At 47.4% G+C, this 18,690-nt stretch overlaps 1 protein-coding gene across 7 annotated transcripts in view; it reads right to left on the bottom strand.

The window, feature by feature from the left end:
- The window catches only part of CELSR1 (cadherin EGF LAG seven-pass G-type receptor 1), a 176,243-nt gene extending 157,563 nt beyond the window's left edge, over positions 1-18,680 (bottom strand). For 4 of the 7 annotated variants that reach the window (XM_085326427.1, XM_085326436.1, XM_085326443.1 and 1 more), the window contains exon 1: positions 15,878-18,633. In XM_085326427.1, the coding sequence (XP_085182553.1) occupies positions 15,878-18,560 (2,683 nt within the window). In that variant the 5' untranslated portion in view covers positions 18,561-18,633. Of the gene's footprint in view, positions 1-15,877 lie in introns of all 7 variants that reach the window. The other 3 variants (XM_085326462.1, XM_085297697.1, XM_085297689.1) reach the window with 2 other exon arrangements.
- Between the last annotated feature and the right edge of the window lie 10 nt (positions 18,681-18,690).

The raw sequence follows: 18,690 nt of genomic DNA, 5'->3' as shown, positions 1-18,690 counted from the left end.
CAGCTCCATCAATATGTCTGACTGTGCCCAGAAGCACAGCTAAGAGGATCGTTCAGACTGTCACTTATTTTAAACTTGCTCTCTCATTTCCTCTTGAGATGAGCAGACTCACGCTGCAGATCGTCAGCCCCTACCCTGAGACACAGTTTCACAATGTATTTCTGCCCCACCACAGGCATTTCACATACAAGTCTAACCCTGAAAGGCTACTAACAGTCCTTTTCACAGGTCATTTTCAGGGAGTTAAATGTGCCCAGAAATCTCAGAAAYGTTCCTTTTCCAAATTCTCCTCGCCTCTTTAAAACAAAAGAGCAAAAGTGCCCGCAGTGCAAACCTTCTTTGCTGAAGCAGTCATAATTCTCTTTGGGACCTTGTGTATCTGTATCACCACTGATACTATAAGGGAGAAGGACTYCAAAGGAGGATTATGCATCTGCTGGAGAGGAACCCTAGGGAAGAAATCYTGTAAATACTACCTAAGAGGTGGGATAGTCTCCAAAGAGAGGWCAGCATAGTCCTGACACATCACATCATAGTCCTGACACTATATATTAACAACATATTACTTTCCTAAGGAAAGGGACTGCATTGCCTCTAAACAAGCAGTACTACACAGCCCAACAGAAGCAAACATGAGAAATGTGCTGAAATGCCATCACAGGTAGGCTAATATGTTCCATGAGATTTTTGTGACTCAAATTATCAAAGAGAAAATTAAATGCTACAAAATATCTATGAACAAAAATGGAAAAGAAATTAATTTAGAAGTCTAATAAGGAACAGAAGCAGTGGCAGCTTGTTTGTGTGGGATTACTAACCACTGTGCTTTCCARAAGCGATTAAATTACCCTGCAGCTCGAATGGATCAGCATCTCATGTTAGTGTAGCAGCAGCTCACAGAGTCTAGCTCGTGGCATCGACCTGCTCCTCTATGCAATGTGTCTGCACCCACGAGCAGCCAGGGAGGCTGAGCCAGGACTGGGAGGATGCAAAAACCTGCCCCAGAACGGACTTCCAGGAAATTAGCTGCTGACCGCCAGGCATGGGAAGCGGGGAGGGATCACACTCGTCTCAGAACGAGTCCAAGCCATGCTTTCAGTAACCACTGTACTGTAAAATGCAAAAATAGTGCAAGACAGAAAACGCCCTGCAAATGTGAAGACAGACATGTGGCACTAAAATTATCAGGCCGAGCTCTTTGCTGATTAAATGGAGGAATTCAGTGACCTTGACGGAGCCTTGCCTATTGACTGAGCGAAGCATACACCTTACACAATACTGTGTAACAAGATTTAAGCAGTAGGTATAAAGAATCCAAAAAGCAAAAACTGTGAATTTCACAACTGCAGAAATCTCAGAGAGATTCATTTCTCTAAAATTCAGTTTCATCACCCTAATAGAATTTCATTAGTCTTTTCTTATYATTATTCATTTATATATGTTTAAGTACCTTAAAATGCTCAATATACTGACTTTATACAATACTAATGCAATAAAATGTCATCCCATAGAATTTATATGCGATGCACTGAATATGAGTAAAGCATGTAAAGTTTACCCCATGGGACACTTCAGYCTAAGCAGACACCAGTAATCAGGCCTGATGGAAAGCTTTCAACTCAACTATGAAAGTTGTCACTTCACTTTCCCTTTAGTCTTTGAAAAGAGCAATGGGATCTTTTAACAGTTCAAGTCAGATTAAGAAGGCAAACAGCAAAACCAGGGCACCACTGACAGCACCGCAGAGCAGGTGAAGCCACCTCTCCCAAAGGACTTCCCACGGAAAACAAGGAATCTATGTGAAACTGCTCCTGACACAAGGAATCTGGGTTATTTTATCTGATCATCTCAGCACCTTGGCTTCAGAGAAGCTGATACACATGCACTGAGCCAAGGAGTGAATTAGTCATCTCAGCTTAAGAAATTCCCTCAAATTTGGCAAGGGACATATTTTAGAAGCAATTGTACAAAAGTCTGTAAAACTCATTCATACAAAACAGACAGGTTCATTGCATACCATATAAAAAATGTCCTCACCTCTCAGTTCTCACCTGAGTTTATTGCTGTTAATCATTCACATCCATCAGTGCTGTTAGTAATAATTAGGAATTTCTTTATTTAAAGACTCTTAAGCCTGAATAAAGTTACAGACACTACTACTATCTAAACAGTAAGGGAATAGATGCACAGAGAAGTAACAGCACCTATTTGTTTGAGCTAGACAGCAATGACAGCTGCAGCTGGTCAAAAAAGAAAATCAAGAACCAGAGTGAGTATCTAGATAAAAAGTGGGCCAAATTCCCCACTCATCAGCACGAGCGTTGCTCCCACGGACTGTAAAGATGCCAAGCACCGACACCAGCGTGCAGACATGTCCTGGGATGTTGGCCGGCTGCAATGGGCGCTCGGCTGTACATGCCATGCAGCAAAGCCTCCCTGAGTCACTAATTCACACCATTCAGCTCCAAGGTCTCCAGGGAGCCCTGGGCARAGCCTGCAGTTATGGATGACTTTTGGCATTTACAAGAAGGATCCAGACACATTTCCCAGGGGAACATGCTGGCCGTGCGCTGGTCTTAACGTGACCTAGRTATGTACCACACCTCATCCCCACACTCCTGTGCTCTCAAGAGGGAAACGTGGTCCAAAGAGAAGCCCCAGCATGTTCAGGAGGTGCCCTGCTCTGGACTTGCAGGTCTTCAGGACAAAGAAGAGCCTAGGAGCAGGCACATCCCTGACTACAGCCAGCTGCTCTGCCTGTTCACCCTTCTACATCACAGCACCAAGCTGGCCAAGCAGCCAGTCCCAGGATGGCCGCCAGCACCTCCCTGAGCAGACCCTGTCTCCTTGTTTCTTCCAAGCTGGGCATCCAGATCACCCCTGCTCCCAGAACACAGTGTCAAGGATGCAAGAGATAACCCCAGCAGGAGTGATGGAGACCAAGCCACGTGGACATCGGTGGTGAAAGGCTGGACACTCCATAACAAGCACCGGCATTGTTACTTCCACACTCCTCCAACTTTAACATCCACAGTGGAACAACAGGCAGAAAGGATTGCAGCAGCACAAACCCTGGAAGTGTAATGGTCACCCCTGATTCCACCTCCTGCACAGCACAGTCTTGCTCCCTGCATGTTATAGGGGTCCCCTAACAGCCCTGTATATATAGGAACCCTCTCTCAGGGCATCTCTAGAAGAAATGGACCCTGTCCATCACCATGGAGCAAATGCACCCATGAAACAGAGAGAGTCGGGAAACAGTTTAAAGGTCAAAACAAGGTACGGGATAAAACAGAACCTGCCTTGCCGCCCAGCAGGAAAGAGGAAAGGGAATGAGGAAGGATATTTGCCCTTGACTACCAAAATGTTGGCAAGCACCGCATTTAGCAGGCAACTTAGAAGCATCTGCTCCAGTATCAGAAGCGCAATCAACAGGGCCCAGGGGCAGCCCAGAGCGCCGCCATCCTATCTAGCTATCTCCCAGGGCTTTTGGTCAGTAGACGTCTGGTGGTTATTACAGTTATTTACTATACATATTACAAAAACAGCCCCCACCAGGTCTCCACTGTGCAAGGCCCTGTACAAACTTGCAGGAGTCAAACTCTGCTCACCCAGGAGTGGTCACCAGGAGTGGTGACCACAGTCCGGCAGCAACCTGTGGGCTGGGGTCCCCGCCAGCYGCACATCCTGCCAACACGGCGCCTCTCTTAAACACAATACAGAGCAAATGCATAGAACAAACACAAAGAGACAGGGGGAAAGAGGATAACAAGGAGGAAAAAAGAAAGACCAGCATGTTTTGGCATAATAAGCTTTCAGCCCAGTTAGACATCCACCAAGTCCTAAAATGTATCCTGGGTTTACACTTTGCATAACCAGTGCAAACAACTCCAAGCGTGCTGTCAGCAGCTTAGAGGAGCCACTGCCCGACCTATAAACAGTGATAGCAATCCCCAGGACAGAAGATTACAGATGAAAGGATCTATGTCTAAACATCAATTCCTCAAATACAAGATTGAGATTTCCAAACTCAGCGTAGAATAATGTTAAGTAACTTAGTAAGTAAAAGCTAGAAGTTAACAAAATCTATCTTATCTATCATTTCAGAAAAACACATTTTTTTCCCACATCACATTAACTATGTTTAATTTTTTTTACAGTTAGGGGATGTTCTAAGTGGCTCCGAATTGCCCATCTGGGAAATGCAGCCTGGGGTTTTCTCTGCTTCTCTGTTTATTGTTCAGTTATTTCTATTTCTATCTGAGCCTTCCTTAAGACACAGCATAAGCTATTACTTTCKGAAATTTTCACACTGGATTTTTTCAATTATTATGCAGAATTGTTACTCAAACCTTTATAAAGTTCCTTYAGCTCCTTCCCTGTAACCCTGGAAAAACCATTGAAATGAACTATTAGTAAACTCTTCCTAAACCAATTATTTCAGCTTTAAGTAGTAAGCCAAAAAAATTAAATGTACTTCAAACTTCAAATTTGAACTTCAGGCTGAAAAACCAACTGGCATGAACCAGCAGGTTTTGTGAACCCTAGAAACTGAAGTTAAGAGGGGATTTAAACTTGCAGACAATTGTCTGCCAGATGGAGAGCTCATCGGGTAGAGCACACATTGCTAAATTACACTGTGTCAATAAAAACAGGGCAACATCAGAAACACACGCCACGGGAAGCGGGAGAATCGGCTGATGGGGGAGCTTGCCGAGAGCCTGTGCCGCGTGTGTCCTGACAACGCCGACCAGCTCCAGCGTCAGCGAGCGCATTGCGGGAGAAGCCGCGGGACCCGAGCAGCAAGCAGTAACATGTTGATAATTACTAGCGAGTCAATCATCGTGACAAACTGCAGTGAGAAAGAGGATTAAACAGTAGGTGAAGATGTGCTGAACTCGAGATATTTAGTGGTGTAATAGGCTGATCCCAYGAACCCTTCCACAACTGACCCTTTAGTCCGTCTGGGGGCTTCTCCACATGAATGCATGTCAGAGAAGGCTTTTTCAAAAATACATTTACAAACAGTTAAAGCCAGAAGACAAATAAATCAGATCTAATAAATAGGAAAGCAGTCTCAGAAAAGCCCTGGGGTTCTTTGTTGTTTATTTTACCTTTGAGTTCCTGAACACGAAGATATGAGTCCCTGGCTACAGCCAGAATTGACCTAGTCTTGATGTGGACTGAACAGTTTATGATCCAGCTCTTATTACAGCCTAAAGAAAATCCAGCAACACTGAGTCAGAGCCAGACTATCTAAACTGGTGCTCCAGTGAAACGGAGGTGCCTGGATACAAGACAGTGAGCCAGAAAGCTGACGCTCGGCACATTGCAAGTGTGAGCATGACTCTGGAGCTTATGGCACTTACCTAAGAGATGGGAATCGTAAGTCCCAAACTGTTTTATGTATCACATTCGGCTGCTCTTTAATGTGTAGCACAGCAAGAGCTTTCAGATCAAGGACTGGAGCCCAGCCCATCTCTGCCCGAGATAAGTGTCCCCATTGCTATGCTGAGTGAAGTGCCTAAGCGGTAGCAGGGTGGTATTTCAAGTGCTCCCACTTTATGGGACACTTAATTGCCTAAATCAGGATACCACTCCAGAGAACAGACACCTGAAAAGCGAAGCTCTGCAGCCTGTAATGTTTAGTTAGACATGCAAGTCCCATACTGGATCCAAGTCTTGAGAGATGCCAAACGCCTCTTCCTAGCTATGTCAAGAGCGAGGTACCATAAGTAACAAGAGCTCTCCCTGGTAGTGTCCAAAGGCTGGCAACCACACGTTGCTAAAACATGTAATGCATTGGTTAGTATGTGACAACTTCTACATGATTTAAACTAAATTCAGATAACTACACAGAAAAAAAGTACCGTTAGGGACTTAAAGGGTCTCCTTCAGAGCTAGACCTAGTATGATGAATGCTGAAAGCAAAGGAATAAACTAGGGACTGCTCTGGACTGGCTCCCTAGAAAATCCAGAAGTGCTATAGCATGAATTCAGCTGAATTAGCTAAGTGAGCTGCTAACATCAGTTTCAAACAGGGTCAAGGAATCTGATCTGGAGCTAATGAAAGGAAAGAGCAAAGCCAACAGATCTAGCAGTTCTTCCTACCCACAAAATGTATTCAGAGGCAGAGCAGCTACACAGAAACATCCTGATCAAGTTTGCTTCATTATCTCTATTAATTCTCACGAGGACTTCCAAACCTATTAGGTCCCTTGGGATGCTGGCCCTCACGTCCGTGAAACTCAAATTTGATAGCACAGATGTGCTCTGCCCCTTTTGGCAGGGTCCAGATGGCTGGGCTTCTCCCTGAAACTAGACATAAACTACAGACTCCACACCAGGAGAGAGCCGGTGTTGACAATGGCTGTTAACAATGGGCTCTCCCTGGTCTCCCTTCTTCGGAAAGCGCTGAAATATTTTGACCAGATGTGTCATTTCCAAAAGTGCTACAGACCTGCTGGAATGTAGCATCTATCACACTTTCCGCAATGGTGTTGAAAACACGTTGGCCGCGTATGCCTCTCTTTGTATATGATAAGCATAATGTGTCCGTGCTTACTACGTGGCCCGTATAGGATTTACTACAGCTTCRCCATGTCATTCATTTGCTTTTTTTGTGCTTGGCAAGTGTAAATACTGGAATAAATATGAAAGTAGTTACAGATTAGCAGCTGTAACTGCTTGTTGAAACAAAGTCCAAAAGCTTTTGTTTCTCAAATGTTAGCAAATCCTACTTTCTGTCCAAAWTTTTTTTCCCAAGTGCAAAGATCGCCTTTATGAAGTAGTTTTGAAGTTTATTTCTCCGTTGTATGCCAAATTCCCATAAAAGCATGCCTTTCCCCTTCCTATACTCAAACTCTTGAAAACMTTTAAAATACACCCCAAAGTTATTAATGGCAAAACATTTTCTCAGGTACAAGCTGTAGTCCCCCCAAACCCTTCTAGTCCGCAAATCTTGTTAATGCAGCTAGTTTTCTGTACAGAAGTAAGCACATTCATCTCTACAGAGGAAAACTAATGCTTCCTTCCTGGCRTATATTTAGGGCAGGTTCATCCCACTGAACTTCAGCTATCTAACAACACAGCAATTAGCCCAAGTCAGTCATTYCTGTTCCCTCTTTAATCAGTGGAGTGAGATGGGCATCTTCACCCTGCAGCCCTCCCACCCATYGGCTCAGTGTGAGTGGGACCTGCATAACTAACTTTAGCAGATAACTTATTTCTCCTATGGAAAATGTCAGATGATACAAATCTGGAGACAGGAACCAACTGTATCTTTGGTTACAGYATTCAACAAAATGAACAAGTTTATAGGAAATCTAAGCCAGTTTACACACCTGTGCCTTATTAAAAAATGCATTAGACAAACAAGAAATCTCTGAATCACAGATCATAAAATTTTCCAAGAAGATTTCATCCTGCTTCCTTTGGAAACTTTTGTTACACCTATAAATAGTTCAGTGCTTTCAACACTGGAAAGGGAGCTGCACTAAGGGAAAAAAAACAGTAAAATTTCTGTCACTTGTCACAGAAACACAAAGTGGCAAAAATGAATTTAATCAGAAGTTCTTTCTTTCAAGTGCACTACTACTGTGAACAAGGCTTTGAAGAGCTGAGCCCSTTGTCAACTTGTTCTGCACTCTGCTCTATGCAATCTTTTGGCAAAATAATCCCAAAAAGGGGAACAGACAACAAAAAAGCCAGCTAATCATAAAAGACAGCACTGGCATTTGTTTCTGAAATGTCAAAGTAGATGTCAGAGTAGTTTAAGCACTATTTTGTCTAAAAACATCATCATTCCCACACAAACCAGGATAGAATGATTATAACATGGAAAACTGCCAAAAAGGGTTATTAGATCTGATTTGAATATCTTCAACCCTCTTAACCCTATTCCATTTCCTAGTAAGCTACCATAGAAATTTTCGGAAATACAAGTCAGAATGCCAAAGAAAGCTAAGAGAGCGGGTTGCCCAAATCCTCTAAATTAGGCAACACTGACTTAAGCACATAAATTGTGTTGTTATCTCAAGCACTCAAATGTGGCAAATCCGTGGCTTATAAAAGAGAGGGAGAGGGGATGGAGAGAGCAGGAGGTAGCGTGCCGTTTCTGCCATTTGACCCTCCCCTTACTCATCCTCAGTGCATGAGCGTTACAGCTAGAGTCGCCCACTCTCTGAATATTGAAAAGGCGTTCGTAGCGGTTAGCTTTTAAGGGGTTTCTGCTTCACTTTTGCTTCTTCTCCGCCCAAAAAACAATTGTGCTCCCAACTCTGAGATCAGTCCCGCACCTTTGCCTCAGTCCCACCTGACCCAGGACGCTGCGGACGCTTCGACTTGCCCGCCCCGAAACCCTGCCGCTCTCCCGGCGGCGGCACGGCAGCCTCCATCGGCCTCGGCGGGCGCCGGCAGCCGTCGGAGCCGGGCTCCCGCGCGGGCTGGCCGCCCGCGTGGCAACCCAGGGTCCTTCCCGGGGAAACCGCTTTGCTTGCGCCAAAACTACGCTATGGTGCAGAGCTGTTCACTCGCTAAATAACTAGGTTAAAGCTAGCTCAGATGTGCGTACGTATGCAGCTGGTCGCACTGCAAACACACGCCTCTGCGGCCGCGGACCCCGAGCATCCTCCTGGCCGCAGCACCGGGGAGCACCCGGCAGCCTCACCAGCCCCTCTCTGGGGATATGCGGAGGCATCTGGGCTCCGCTGGGACCAGCCCCTGAGAAACGCGAGAGCGCTCCAGCGCCCGTGTAACAGCCTGCAGAGGGTCCGGCCGGAAAAGCCCTACTGAACCGCGGCACGCACGCGAGGCACCTTCACGTAACATCGTGCTTGAAATCCAGCATTATGCTCCTCGGTCTTGACTCGTCTGATGTGTAATTTTGAATACATATGTCTGAGAAAATCCATTAATTCCAAAGTCGGGAGTCGACAACAGAAGGGAGTTTTAAGATACTGGTTCTATGCACTCAAGAAAAATGGGCCATTCAATGAGCAAATGTAAAATTATACACTTTACAACAGCCTGGTACTTCCTCAAGTAGCGCTTCCGATGTTGGACATAATAAAGCAAAAAATCCCACTGCTTCACACCATCTACTTCTACTATAGGTAGAAGTACTTCTACTGTAGGTGGCTACTTCTATGATGGGTTTACTATCAGCCTAACATCCAAGCTAGAAAGCTGTTCCTTTTCTCTAACAAAAAGGCTCTTTTGTACTTATTTTTGACAGTAACTCAATGCTTATTCTGGAATTGCCAGTTTTCAGTAGGCTCCACAACCTCATCCCAAAACAATTCTAAACAGAAGAGCAAAACAAAAGAAAAAGCAGATTCTTCCTACTTTTCAAGTTTGAAATAAGATTTAACTTCAGTGACTTCTAAGAGAAGAGTAAATTACAAAAAGGGATACACTAAGCAGACCAACACATGAGTACACCCTGAAGCTTAAAAAGGAGTCCAGAAACATAAAACAATTACCAATCCAATTAAACACTGATTATTATAATGATCTCCCCATTTGCAAATAATTTGGCAGTAGGGCAAAACCATTCTTCAGGCAAACCCTTCAATGCATTTCTCTGAATCTAACTTCTATCCCTTGGGACTTATATCAAAAAAAGCTTACTTCTTCTCTTTAATATCTAACATAGAATCATAGAATCACAGAATCAGTCAAGTTGGAAGGGATCTCTGGAGATCATCTAGTCCAACCTCCCTGCTCAAGCAGGGTCACCTGGAGCATGTTAGACAGGGTTGCATCCAGGCGGGCCTTGAAGATCTCCAGAGAAGGAGACTCCATCTCGTTTTTCTTATTCATTCTTGTTGTAACCCTAAGGTCTGCCTCTTTTCTGCACAGCACCAAGAGAAGCAATCAATGTTTAGGCAATAAAAAATAAAATAAACTGTCACTGCACTGAGTGAAGTGCGCACAAAGCCAGCCATAAAAAAGCCAAAACCCTGTGGCAACCCAATAACTTGCAGAGGAATCCCAACGGGAAGACCGTGACCTGACTCTGCAAATACAAACACACACTTAATTTGGGGTTTTAAGCAGCATTGCTGAGGTCAGGTTTACTTAGGGTTTCGCTATGCATTATCGTATCAAACAGCTGAAGCTGTAATCGGCCTCCGCACCCCCAGCAGCGGCTGCCCCGCCGCAGCTCCTCGGGTGGCCGCGGGTCGGCTCCGCGATGCCGCCGGGACCGCGGCACCCGGACCCAGCCACGCTGGCAGTTCCAGCTACTAGAGAAAGYATCTCTTTTATCTACCTACTCCACRGGCAAGCGTTCTGCGTGTTTATTCAGGGAAAAGCGGAAGCTGCGACACGCCAAATTCTCCCTCTTGCCAACTGACACGGCCGTTTYGTAGACTGCTTTGGCCGCGACAGCTTCTGGAGGAGGAACGGGAGCTCTCTTCCCCAGGTACCCGTTGTGAGAGACCCCTAGTATTTATGCTTCCGGGCTTCATTTTGTAGGATGAGGTTAAGCAGAACCATGTGTATATGCTTCAACCACTGAGGTATACTAGGGCACAAAAATTGTTTATTTACAGGAGCTTGAGCTGCAGATAACACGCTGATTTATTTATTTGCTTACAGCGGGTATCTTTTTTATCTCACTAAAAAGTTATTTTGTTAGTCAGCCTTCCATTACATATTTTGCTCTCATAGCCCTAGATGTTTTCCTGTCTTCTGAAATAAAAATACACCACCCCTATGAAATCCAGGAATTAAGTGGAAGGAAGCGCATAAGAAAGCAACGAGTTACCAAAAGCTTTTTATCAGGCTGCAGCAGATTACAGAGGAGGGAAACTAGCTCTCCTGCTAGTTATAACTTCTTGCAAAAGGCTAGTAGATTCCAGGATGGAGGAGCAAATACCTGAAATCTAATTTATATAGAACCAGGAAGGAATGTAGACAGCCACAGAAGATCTGGGAGCTGTTCTGACTTGGAAAAGATCATCACTAATATCAAGTCACCATTTAAGGAAAACAAACGTAAGCTTTCACAAACACTGTATGAAGGCTACTAAAACTGGTGGCGACCTTCCACTGCAGCTCCACTTGATACACAAAGCACCGGCCACAGGCTGCCGTGCTGCAGCCCTCCGTAGCGCGTGGACGTGCTGTTGCCAAGGCGGTCACCCTGCTCTTCGTAGTCTGCAAGTTGCTGCTTCTTCCTCCCTTGGCGCTGGATGCACGCGAAATGCAAGTGCAGACAGGGCTATACAAGATCGCCAGCCACATCAGAGCTCCAGGCGGTGGTTCTGGGCTCTCGCTGCGACCCAACACGCACCGCCGGCACAGGAGCGCTCTCCGAGAAGCACGCGTCTGCCCAACGCCTCCACCTGAGGAGCGAGCAGAGGGAGCACCCCTTCATTCCTATAATCTTGTAATTGCCTCACCTGCAGGCATCGCGCCGCAGCCGCGTTTAACCCTCCTGCAATTTACTTCSCTGGCGGCTCCGGGGAGGCCGCAGAGAGCGGCTCGTGCGTGAATCCCTCCCGGCTGACACCTGACACCGGCCGGCCGCTCCAGCCGCGCGGCGCACAGGGAAGCGCGTCCGGGCGCGGAGACGGACACGGACGTCGCCCGTACCGGAACGGGTTTCTCCACGAAGCTGCCCCAAACCGGGCGAGACCTCGGCAACGTCCACGACGCGGCCGCGGCTCAGGCGACGCTTCGCCCACCCGTGGGCCAGCGGGCATCGCGGTGGGACCAGGCACTCGGGCAGCACCACCCCAGCCCCGTGCACCACCCTCTGCGCCCACCTAGAGCTGGCCTTCAGCCTGCCAAGGTTGCTTTTCCCTCCTTTTTTTTTTCCCTTTAATCCCAAATTTTCTTCGCACTGACAAAGCCCCCAAAGCCTTGTGTTTACGGCACAATTGCAGCCTCAAATTTATCATAAGAGCTAAAACAAAGTATAATATCTTCTGTTATATTTGCATGGAGAGCAAACTGAGCAGGAGAGCCAGGATCATTAACGTAACGACTGTCAAATTACAATTGTAACGAAGATCCTTTAACAAGCTTTGAGTCAGAAAAACAGGAGTTTATGGCAGCGCAAATGAGCTCTATCTCAACTTGTATTGGTTGATAGTCAATAATGTCACTAAACGCCACTAGAGATTAAAAGTCAAGGAAATGTAAAAGGAAATCATTACCTTGCACACACTCAAAAATACTGGGGTGTCTACCTCTCGCTAAGGACAATGGCTCTTAAAGGCTGTATCCAAAATTTGTATTTATTTGGGCCATTTGAAAGCTGCAGCGTATAGTCAGGTTGGCTATTTTATCTACATCCACTAATTGGAGTCTAATCCCAGAAGAGTTTACACACAGATCCATTGTATTCGAGCGAACTGTCACTCATGATAAGTGGGGCTACTTGTGGCACTAAAACGAAGCAGGTGCACGCACAGCTTGCAACGCGATCCCGGAGCAAACTCGGGCCGCGGCCGGGAAAAGCTGAGGCTGGCAGCAGCTCCCCTCCGCTCCGCAAGAGGAGACGGAGGCATAAGGTCTAACGCAGGCAAAGGCAATGTTACTTGAGCAATACTTAAACCATTTTTTGACTAGATAAATTCCAAACTAACCAGCATCAATTTGACAATTTCCCTTTCAGTACTGTAAATCTTGTGGGCAAAAAATAAGTCTGCAGCAAACCTGCTTATTTAATTGTATGCTTATTAATAACAGTAAGAAATCACAGACTGATTTAATATCMACTGCTCGTTTTAGAAGCCCTGAGTATAGTCCTTACCCCATCAGGGAAAGCAAGAGTGGGGTTTCAGCAGGGGGCAAATTTCATCCCCGTTGTTAAGAAAGTGTAACGAGGCTACACGCAGGAATGGGGATACGAGGCCAAGCTCTGCCTTCCGGCAGCAAAGCCTCGAGGGCGCGAAGGCAAAGGCGCCCGTTCCCCGCGGGCGACCCAGCACCCGCGCTGTGAGCCTGGCCGGCGGCGCCGAGCCGCCGGCTCTCCGGGCAAAAAAGCCCGGAGGATGGAAGGGAGCAGACGAGGCCGGCGCGGRCACGCAGAGATCCGCTTCGGAAGCGCCCTCCCCTTCCAACGCTGAACACCGGCGCGCAGACGCCCGCAGCAGCRCGACCGTCCCCGCTCCTGCCCCGGACCGGCAGCAGCCCCGGGCCCGGGGAGGCTCCGCGCGGACGGACCCTGCCCGCCGCCGGCCCACGCGGCTCCCGAAGGCGCTCGCGTTACCAGCTCAATTTTTAAAAACAAAGTGCATCATTCGCGAGTTTTGCTACACCAATCGTTACGGTTTCCTTGTTTTTCATGATTCTTAACATTTTGTTTATAGGCGGCGGGCCAAAATCACCACATGCATCCAGCTCATTTTCACRTCAGATGAAAGAATACCGGGCTGAGCTATATCTCAGAGTCTCACGGTAGTTTATTTGAGTAGGACATCTCCTCACTAGCCCCACACACACTCACACGCCTTCAGAGCAGACCACAGCACCGGGTGAAAATAGCATTTTTAAACAGCGGTGTCACTTCCGACTCATATATAGATCAAATTCCCCGAGTTCATAAAAGCTCAAATTCTTCACTGACCTGAACAGCAGCTGTGACTAGGGCAGGACTTTCTGTCTGGGTTGAGAGGTTAATGGCTACTCSATAGACACGTTTTTCAGTTAACTGGCAGGTCATTTTAGCAGATGATTTACAAGTATTTTGCAACACTTGGAGATAACCAYGGGGAGTATTTCAGTCCGAACTTCTTCTCTGCCTACATTAGATAAACTGGAGAAAGCAGGCAGGTGAGAGTTTCCTGGATATAATCCCAAACTCTGCAAAACTCTGCCCTTCCAATATCCAAACAGCAAACTTGTCAAAGTCAACATCAAATGGAGTTCACTGCTTGTCAAAATGATTTTAAAATCCTATTGGTAGAAAGCTCTCTTCTTTCTAATATCTAAGTGCAGGCAGCAGACAGACAGTTTTGATCAAAATCAGGAAGACTTTCAAAGTTCACATCCCCACCAAATATGAAAATGATGCACTTAACGCTCAACCTCCTGCTACTTAACAAAGCGGAGGTTTTAATTCCTTCATTCTCCTGTCTTAGACTTCACCCATTTAAACTGTAAAAAGACGCTCAACACCATTACAGTGAAACTGGGATACTTTGTATAATCTGTTTTTCTGTCCTGAGCACTCTCTTCACGTAGTCTGATAAAACGACTTTTCTAAGCTTCTTGTGCTATGCCAAGTCCTTATCTCTTGCTGCTAGATAAAGYGCTACTGGTTCAGACAGACGACGACCACGCAGTCACCTGTATGTTAATCCAAATGTTTTTTTTTAAGGTCACAAGCCAACTGCCTGCTTTTCTGCAAGTCCTCACAGGACACGGAAACAGCATTTGTGAGTTAACTTACCACATTAGCTGCCCCCTAGCATTTTGCAAGAAATTGGAGGCCCTGTCAGACGATACACCACAATAATTTCAATGAGTTCAGTTAATATCACTTTCATTTTCCCGAAGCAAAAAGGAGCTCAGGCCTGCAAACACAACAGAGAGGATTGCTCACTACCCCGAGGCCCCATCGCTCTCCAAATGATTACTTACAGTAGCAAGCGCTGCCAGGATTGTGCCATAGTTAGGTATTTTTTTTAAATACAATCACCCAAAGAGAAGCATCTCCTAAAGTGTCATTATATATACCTAGTACTCCCAGCTATTTTATGCAAAAAGAATACAAATATTAGCTTTAGCTTGCACAGAGTTGGGGAGAAGAATGTATCTGGTTATAACCTCTGAAAGTCAACAGAAGTATGGGATCAGGTCCACAGTAAACTTTAAAGAGTGGCACCTGCAAAGGAAATTACTCACTGCATGATTGATGCCACAGTAAGAGACATAAAAAGTAATTCCATGATAAGCAAACAACCCAGCAGAAAAAGAATAATCTCCTAAGAGTATGTGTARGAATACATATCGAGCAATACTGAACAGTCTACCTAACGGCAGAGACAGTCCTCGCACACACACGCAATTTTTCCAAGTAATTTAATTGTATGGTACCCCCTGYCAGTTCTCTCGCCCACCCCCAACAGCAGATTTTTCAGGGCTGTTTTTGGTGCTGCATTTGAGTAGAATCTGCCTTTAATTCTAATACAGCAACCCCAGTGCCGTTAGCTATGCTCCAGAGCTATTATACCACTATAGCTCACTGCTTTAAGAGTAGGCATGTCCCGCAGAAACACACACCAGCTACGCAAACCAGAGGCCAAATGCTCAGCCTGTCAGACAAGTTCAGCTCCACCAGGTTCACATTTACCAAGTCCACACCAACGGAGCAGGCTAAAGACTTATCAGCCAGACCTCTCAGTACACAGCCTGGAATAAACAAATGAGCTGTATCTTGCTGTTAAAAAGCCAACTAATACAAAATCCCAACATTTTTTCTTTTTTTCTTTTTTTAACAAAAGAGAAAATAAAAGTGGGGAAAGCTCCCCAAAGCTGTGGTGTCAATAGAAAGTTTAAACATTAAAGATATGTCAACCAGAAGTGTGGATTCCCTACATCTTTCCAAGTTCGGTTATTTATTAGCTCTATGCATCACATGAGAAATGTTTCAGCCAAAGTACCACCTAAACTGAGGGAATATGTTCTCTTCCTCACACACTTGTGATCCACATTTACTAAACAGCTTCAATACACCACCCACAGCACATAGGCTTGATACATTCTTGTGGTTTTTCTCCAAGAATTTCACAGATAAGTTACTTCACCAAGAAACTGAAGGTTGCACACTAAACTGCATGTAAGGTATTTCTGCCCATGCCAGCACGTTGGTCCACCAAGCAAATTTACACAATTTATTACCATGGGTATGCTTGCTTACCTGAGACTGACACTTTCATGAGGGCTTCCAGGGGTCTGTTGTTGTCCAGATCCCGACTGAGTTTGAGTTCCCCAGTGGCAGAGTCCAAAAGGAGCAAATTTAATTCATTGCCTTGCACAAAGGTGTAGGCCAGGCTGTCAGACACATCGGGATCATGAGCTGGGATCTTGCCAATCACACCAGAGGGGAAGCTATTAGACTTGTTGGTCACATAGTTGTTGAAGAGGATCTGRAAGTCCTGCAGTACAGGTGGGTTATCATTCTGATCCAGGAGGCGGATGTGCACCGTTGCTCGGCTGACAAGAGGGGCAGAAGTGGCCTGCACTACAATCACATACTCCGTCCGAGCCTCATAATCCAGGTCCATCAGGGCTGTAAGGTCACCATTGAGCAAGTCTAGCTGGAAGACCTCAGGGATGTTGCCCTCCACAATCTGGTACATGATCTGTGCATTGGTTCCCTCGTCAGGGTCGGCTGCACTGATCCGTGCCACAATAGAGCCCACAGGGCTGTTCTCCTCCACAAAGATGTCAAATTCATCCTTCTCAAAGACAGGAGGGTTGTCGTTGATGTCCAGCACAGTCACCTGGATATCCACAGAAGCCTTCAAGGGTGGGCTGCCCCGGTCAACAGCAAAGGCTCGCAGGCTGTAGACAGCCACATTCTCACGGTCAAGCTTGCGCAGTGTACGTATCACCCCAGAAGTGGGCTCGATGTAGAAGTCTCCATCTCCATCATCCCCACCTTGGAATGTGTAGAGAAGACGGCCATTGAGGCCTGAGTCACGGTCCGTAGCAGAGAGCTGCAGGACACTGGTGGAGAGAGGCACATCCTCAAAAACCGAGCCCTGGTAGCGGTCACGCAGGAAGCGGGGTGCATTGTCATTGGCATCCAGGATGAGGATCTCGACATAGGTGGTGTCGGACTTCTGGGGAATGCCGTTGTCATGGGCTGTAATGGCCAATGTGTAGGAGGCTTGGTCCTCATAGTCCAGCTCCATCAGGGTGGTGATGGTGCCTGTGTCGGGGTCGATGCGGAACTGGGGGATGTTATCATCCAAAATGTAAGTGATCCTCGCGTTCTCCCCAGTGTCTTCATCAGTGGCACTGATGGTGACAATAGAGGTGCCAATGGGCTTGTCTTCACTGACGCTCACAGTGTAGTGGGAGCTCTGGAAGACTGGGCGGTGTGTGTTGGCGTCTGTGACATTAATGAAGACCTGGACGGTGTCAAAGCGAGTGCCATCCGAGGCAGTGACTGTGAGCACATACTGCCTTTCCTGCTTGTAATCCAGGGGCAAGGCCAGGGTGATCAGGCCCCCTCCACTCTGACTGGTGATAGCAAAACGGTTCCTGGTGTTGCCACTGGTGATCTGATAGGTCACGACACTGTTGACATCCCTGTCCACTGCTGTCAGGGTCAGGACACTGCTGCCCACAGCCGCGTCCTCGTTCAGTCTGAGGTGATACACCTTCTCAGTGAAGGTAGGGTTGTTGTCATTCACGTCCAGGACCGCGATGGACACACTGGCTGAGGAGGTCATGACCGGCACACCATGGTCCCTGGCCTCCACCCCAAAGTGGTAGTTCTCTACAGTCTCTCGGTCCAGCTCTGCTGACACCGTTATCCACCCTGTGCTGTTGTTGATCTGGAAAGGGAACCCAGAGTCACCCGCAACGGGAGCGCTTCCAGCTGGTGGTGTCATCTCTATGAGTTTGTACTCCAGGCGCGCGTTCTCCCCAGAGTCAGCATCCACAGCCTGGATGTGCAGCACCGAGTAGCCCAAAGGAACGTTCTCCAGCACCGTGGCCTGGAAGGGAGTGCTGACAAAGATGGGGGCGTTATCATTCACATCCACGACCTGCACTGACACCATGCCACTGGAGTTGATTAAGGGAGGCCTTCCCCCATCCTGGGCTTTAATCCGCAGTGTGTACTCCCGAATAGTCTCATAATCCAGAGGGTTGATCAGGTCGATGGCACCAGAGAAAGAGTGGATATAGAACTGACCTTTCAGGTTGCCACTCACAATGCTGTAGTGCACCTGGGCATTGCTGCCCCGGTCCCGATCAGTGGCCTGCACCTGCAGTATCTGACTATTCACTGGGGCATCCTCTGGCACCTGGACCAGGTAGCGCTTCTCGCTAAACTGAGGGTAGTTGTCATTCTCATCCTCCACAGTGATGTGCACCATAGCTGTGGCACTGCGAGGTCCTGGGTCCTTGCCCTGGTCATTAGCTTCCACCACCAGGTGGTACTCAGAAACCTCCTCACGGTCCACCGCAGCTCGAGTCCTCACGACCCCAGAGCGCGGATCAATCTCAAAGACGCCTTCGCCAGCTCCCGGCTCCAACAGGCGGTAAAGCATATTGGCATTGGCTGGGGCATCGCCATCGGTAGCACGGATAGTGAGCACCTCGTAACCCACCTCCAGGTTCTCCCGGATGCTCTCCCGGTACTCGGGCTGCTCAAACACCGGCTCGTGGTCATTGGTGTCGCTCACGGTCACCGTTAGATAGGTGGTGGCCGAGCGGCGGCGGGGGGWGCCGTGGTCGGACGCGGTCACTTTGAGCACGTGGGTGTCCTTCGTCTCCCGGTCCAAGCTGCGGGTGGTGACCACGCTGCCCGTCTCGGGGTCGATGGAGAAGTAGTCGTTGGAGCGCTCGTCGAAGAGCGCCTCCATGGAGTACGCCAGGCGGCCGGCTTCGCCCTCGTCGGGGTCCTGCGCCCGCAGCGCGATCACCGCCGTGCCCGCCGGCTCGTTCTCGGCGATGGAGACCTGGTAGCTGGGCAGCTGGAACTGCGGGGGGCTG

Source organism: Rhea americana, unplaced genomic scaffold, assembly GCF_003343005.1.
Source record: "Rhea americana isolate MKP2758 unplaced genomic scaffold, rheAme1 scaffold_1, whole genome shotgun sequence".
Taxonomy (NCBI): Eukaryota; Metazoa; Chordata; class Aves; order Rheiformes; family Rheidae; genus Rhea; species Rhea americana.
The sequence above is the reverse complement of the archived record's forward strand: the minus strand, read 5'-3'. Positions and strand labels throughout refer to the sequence as shown.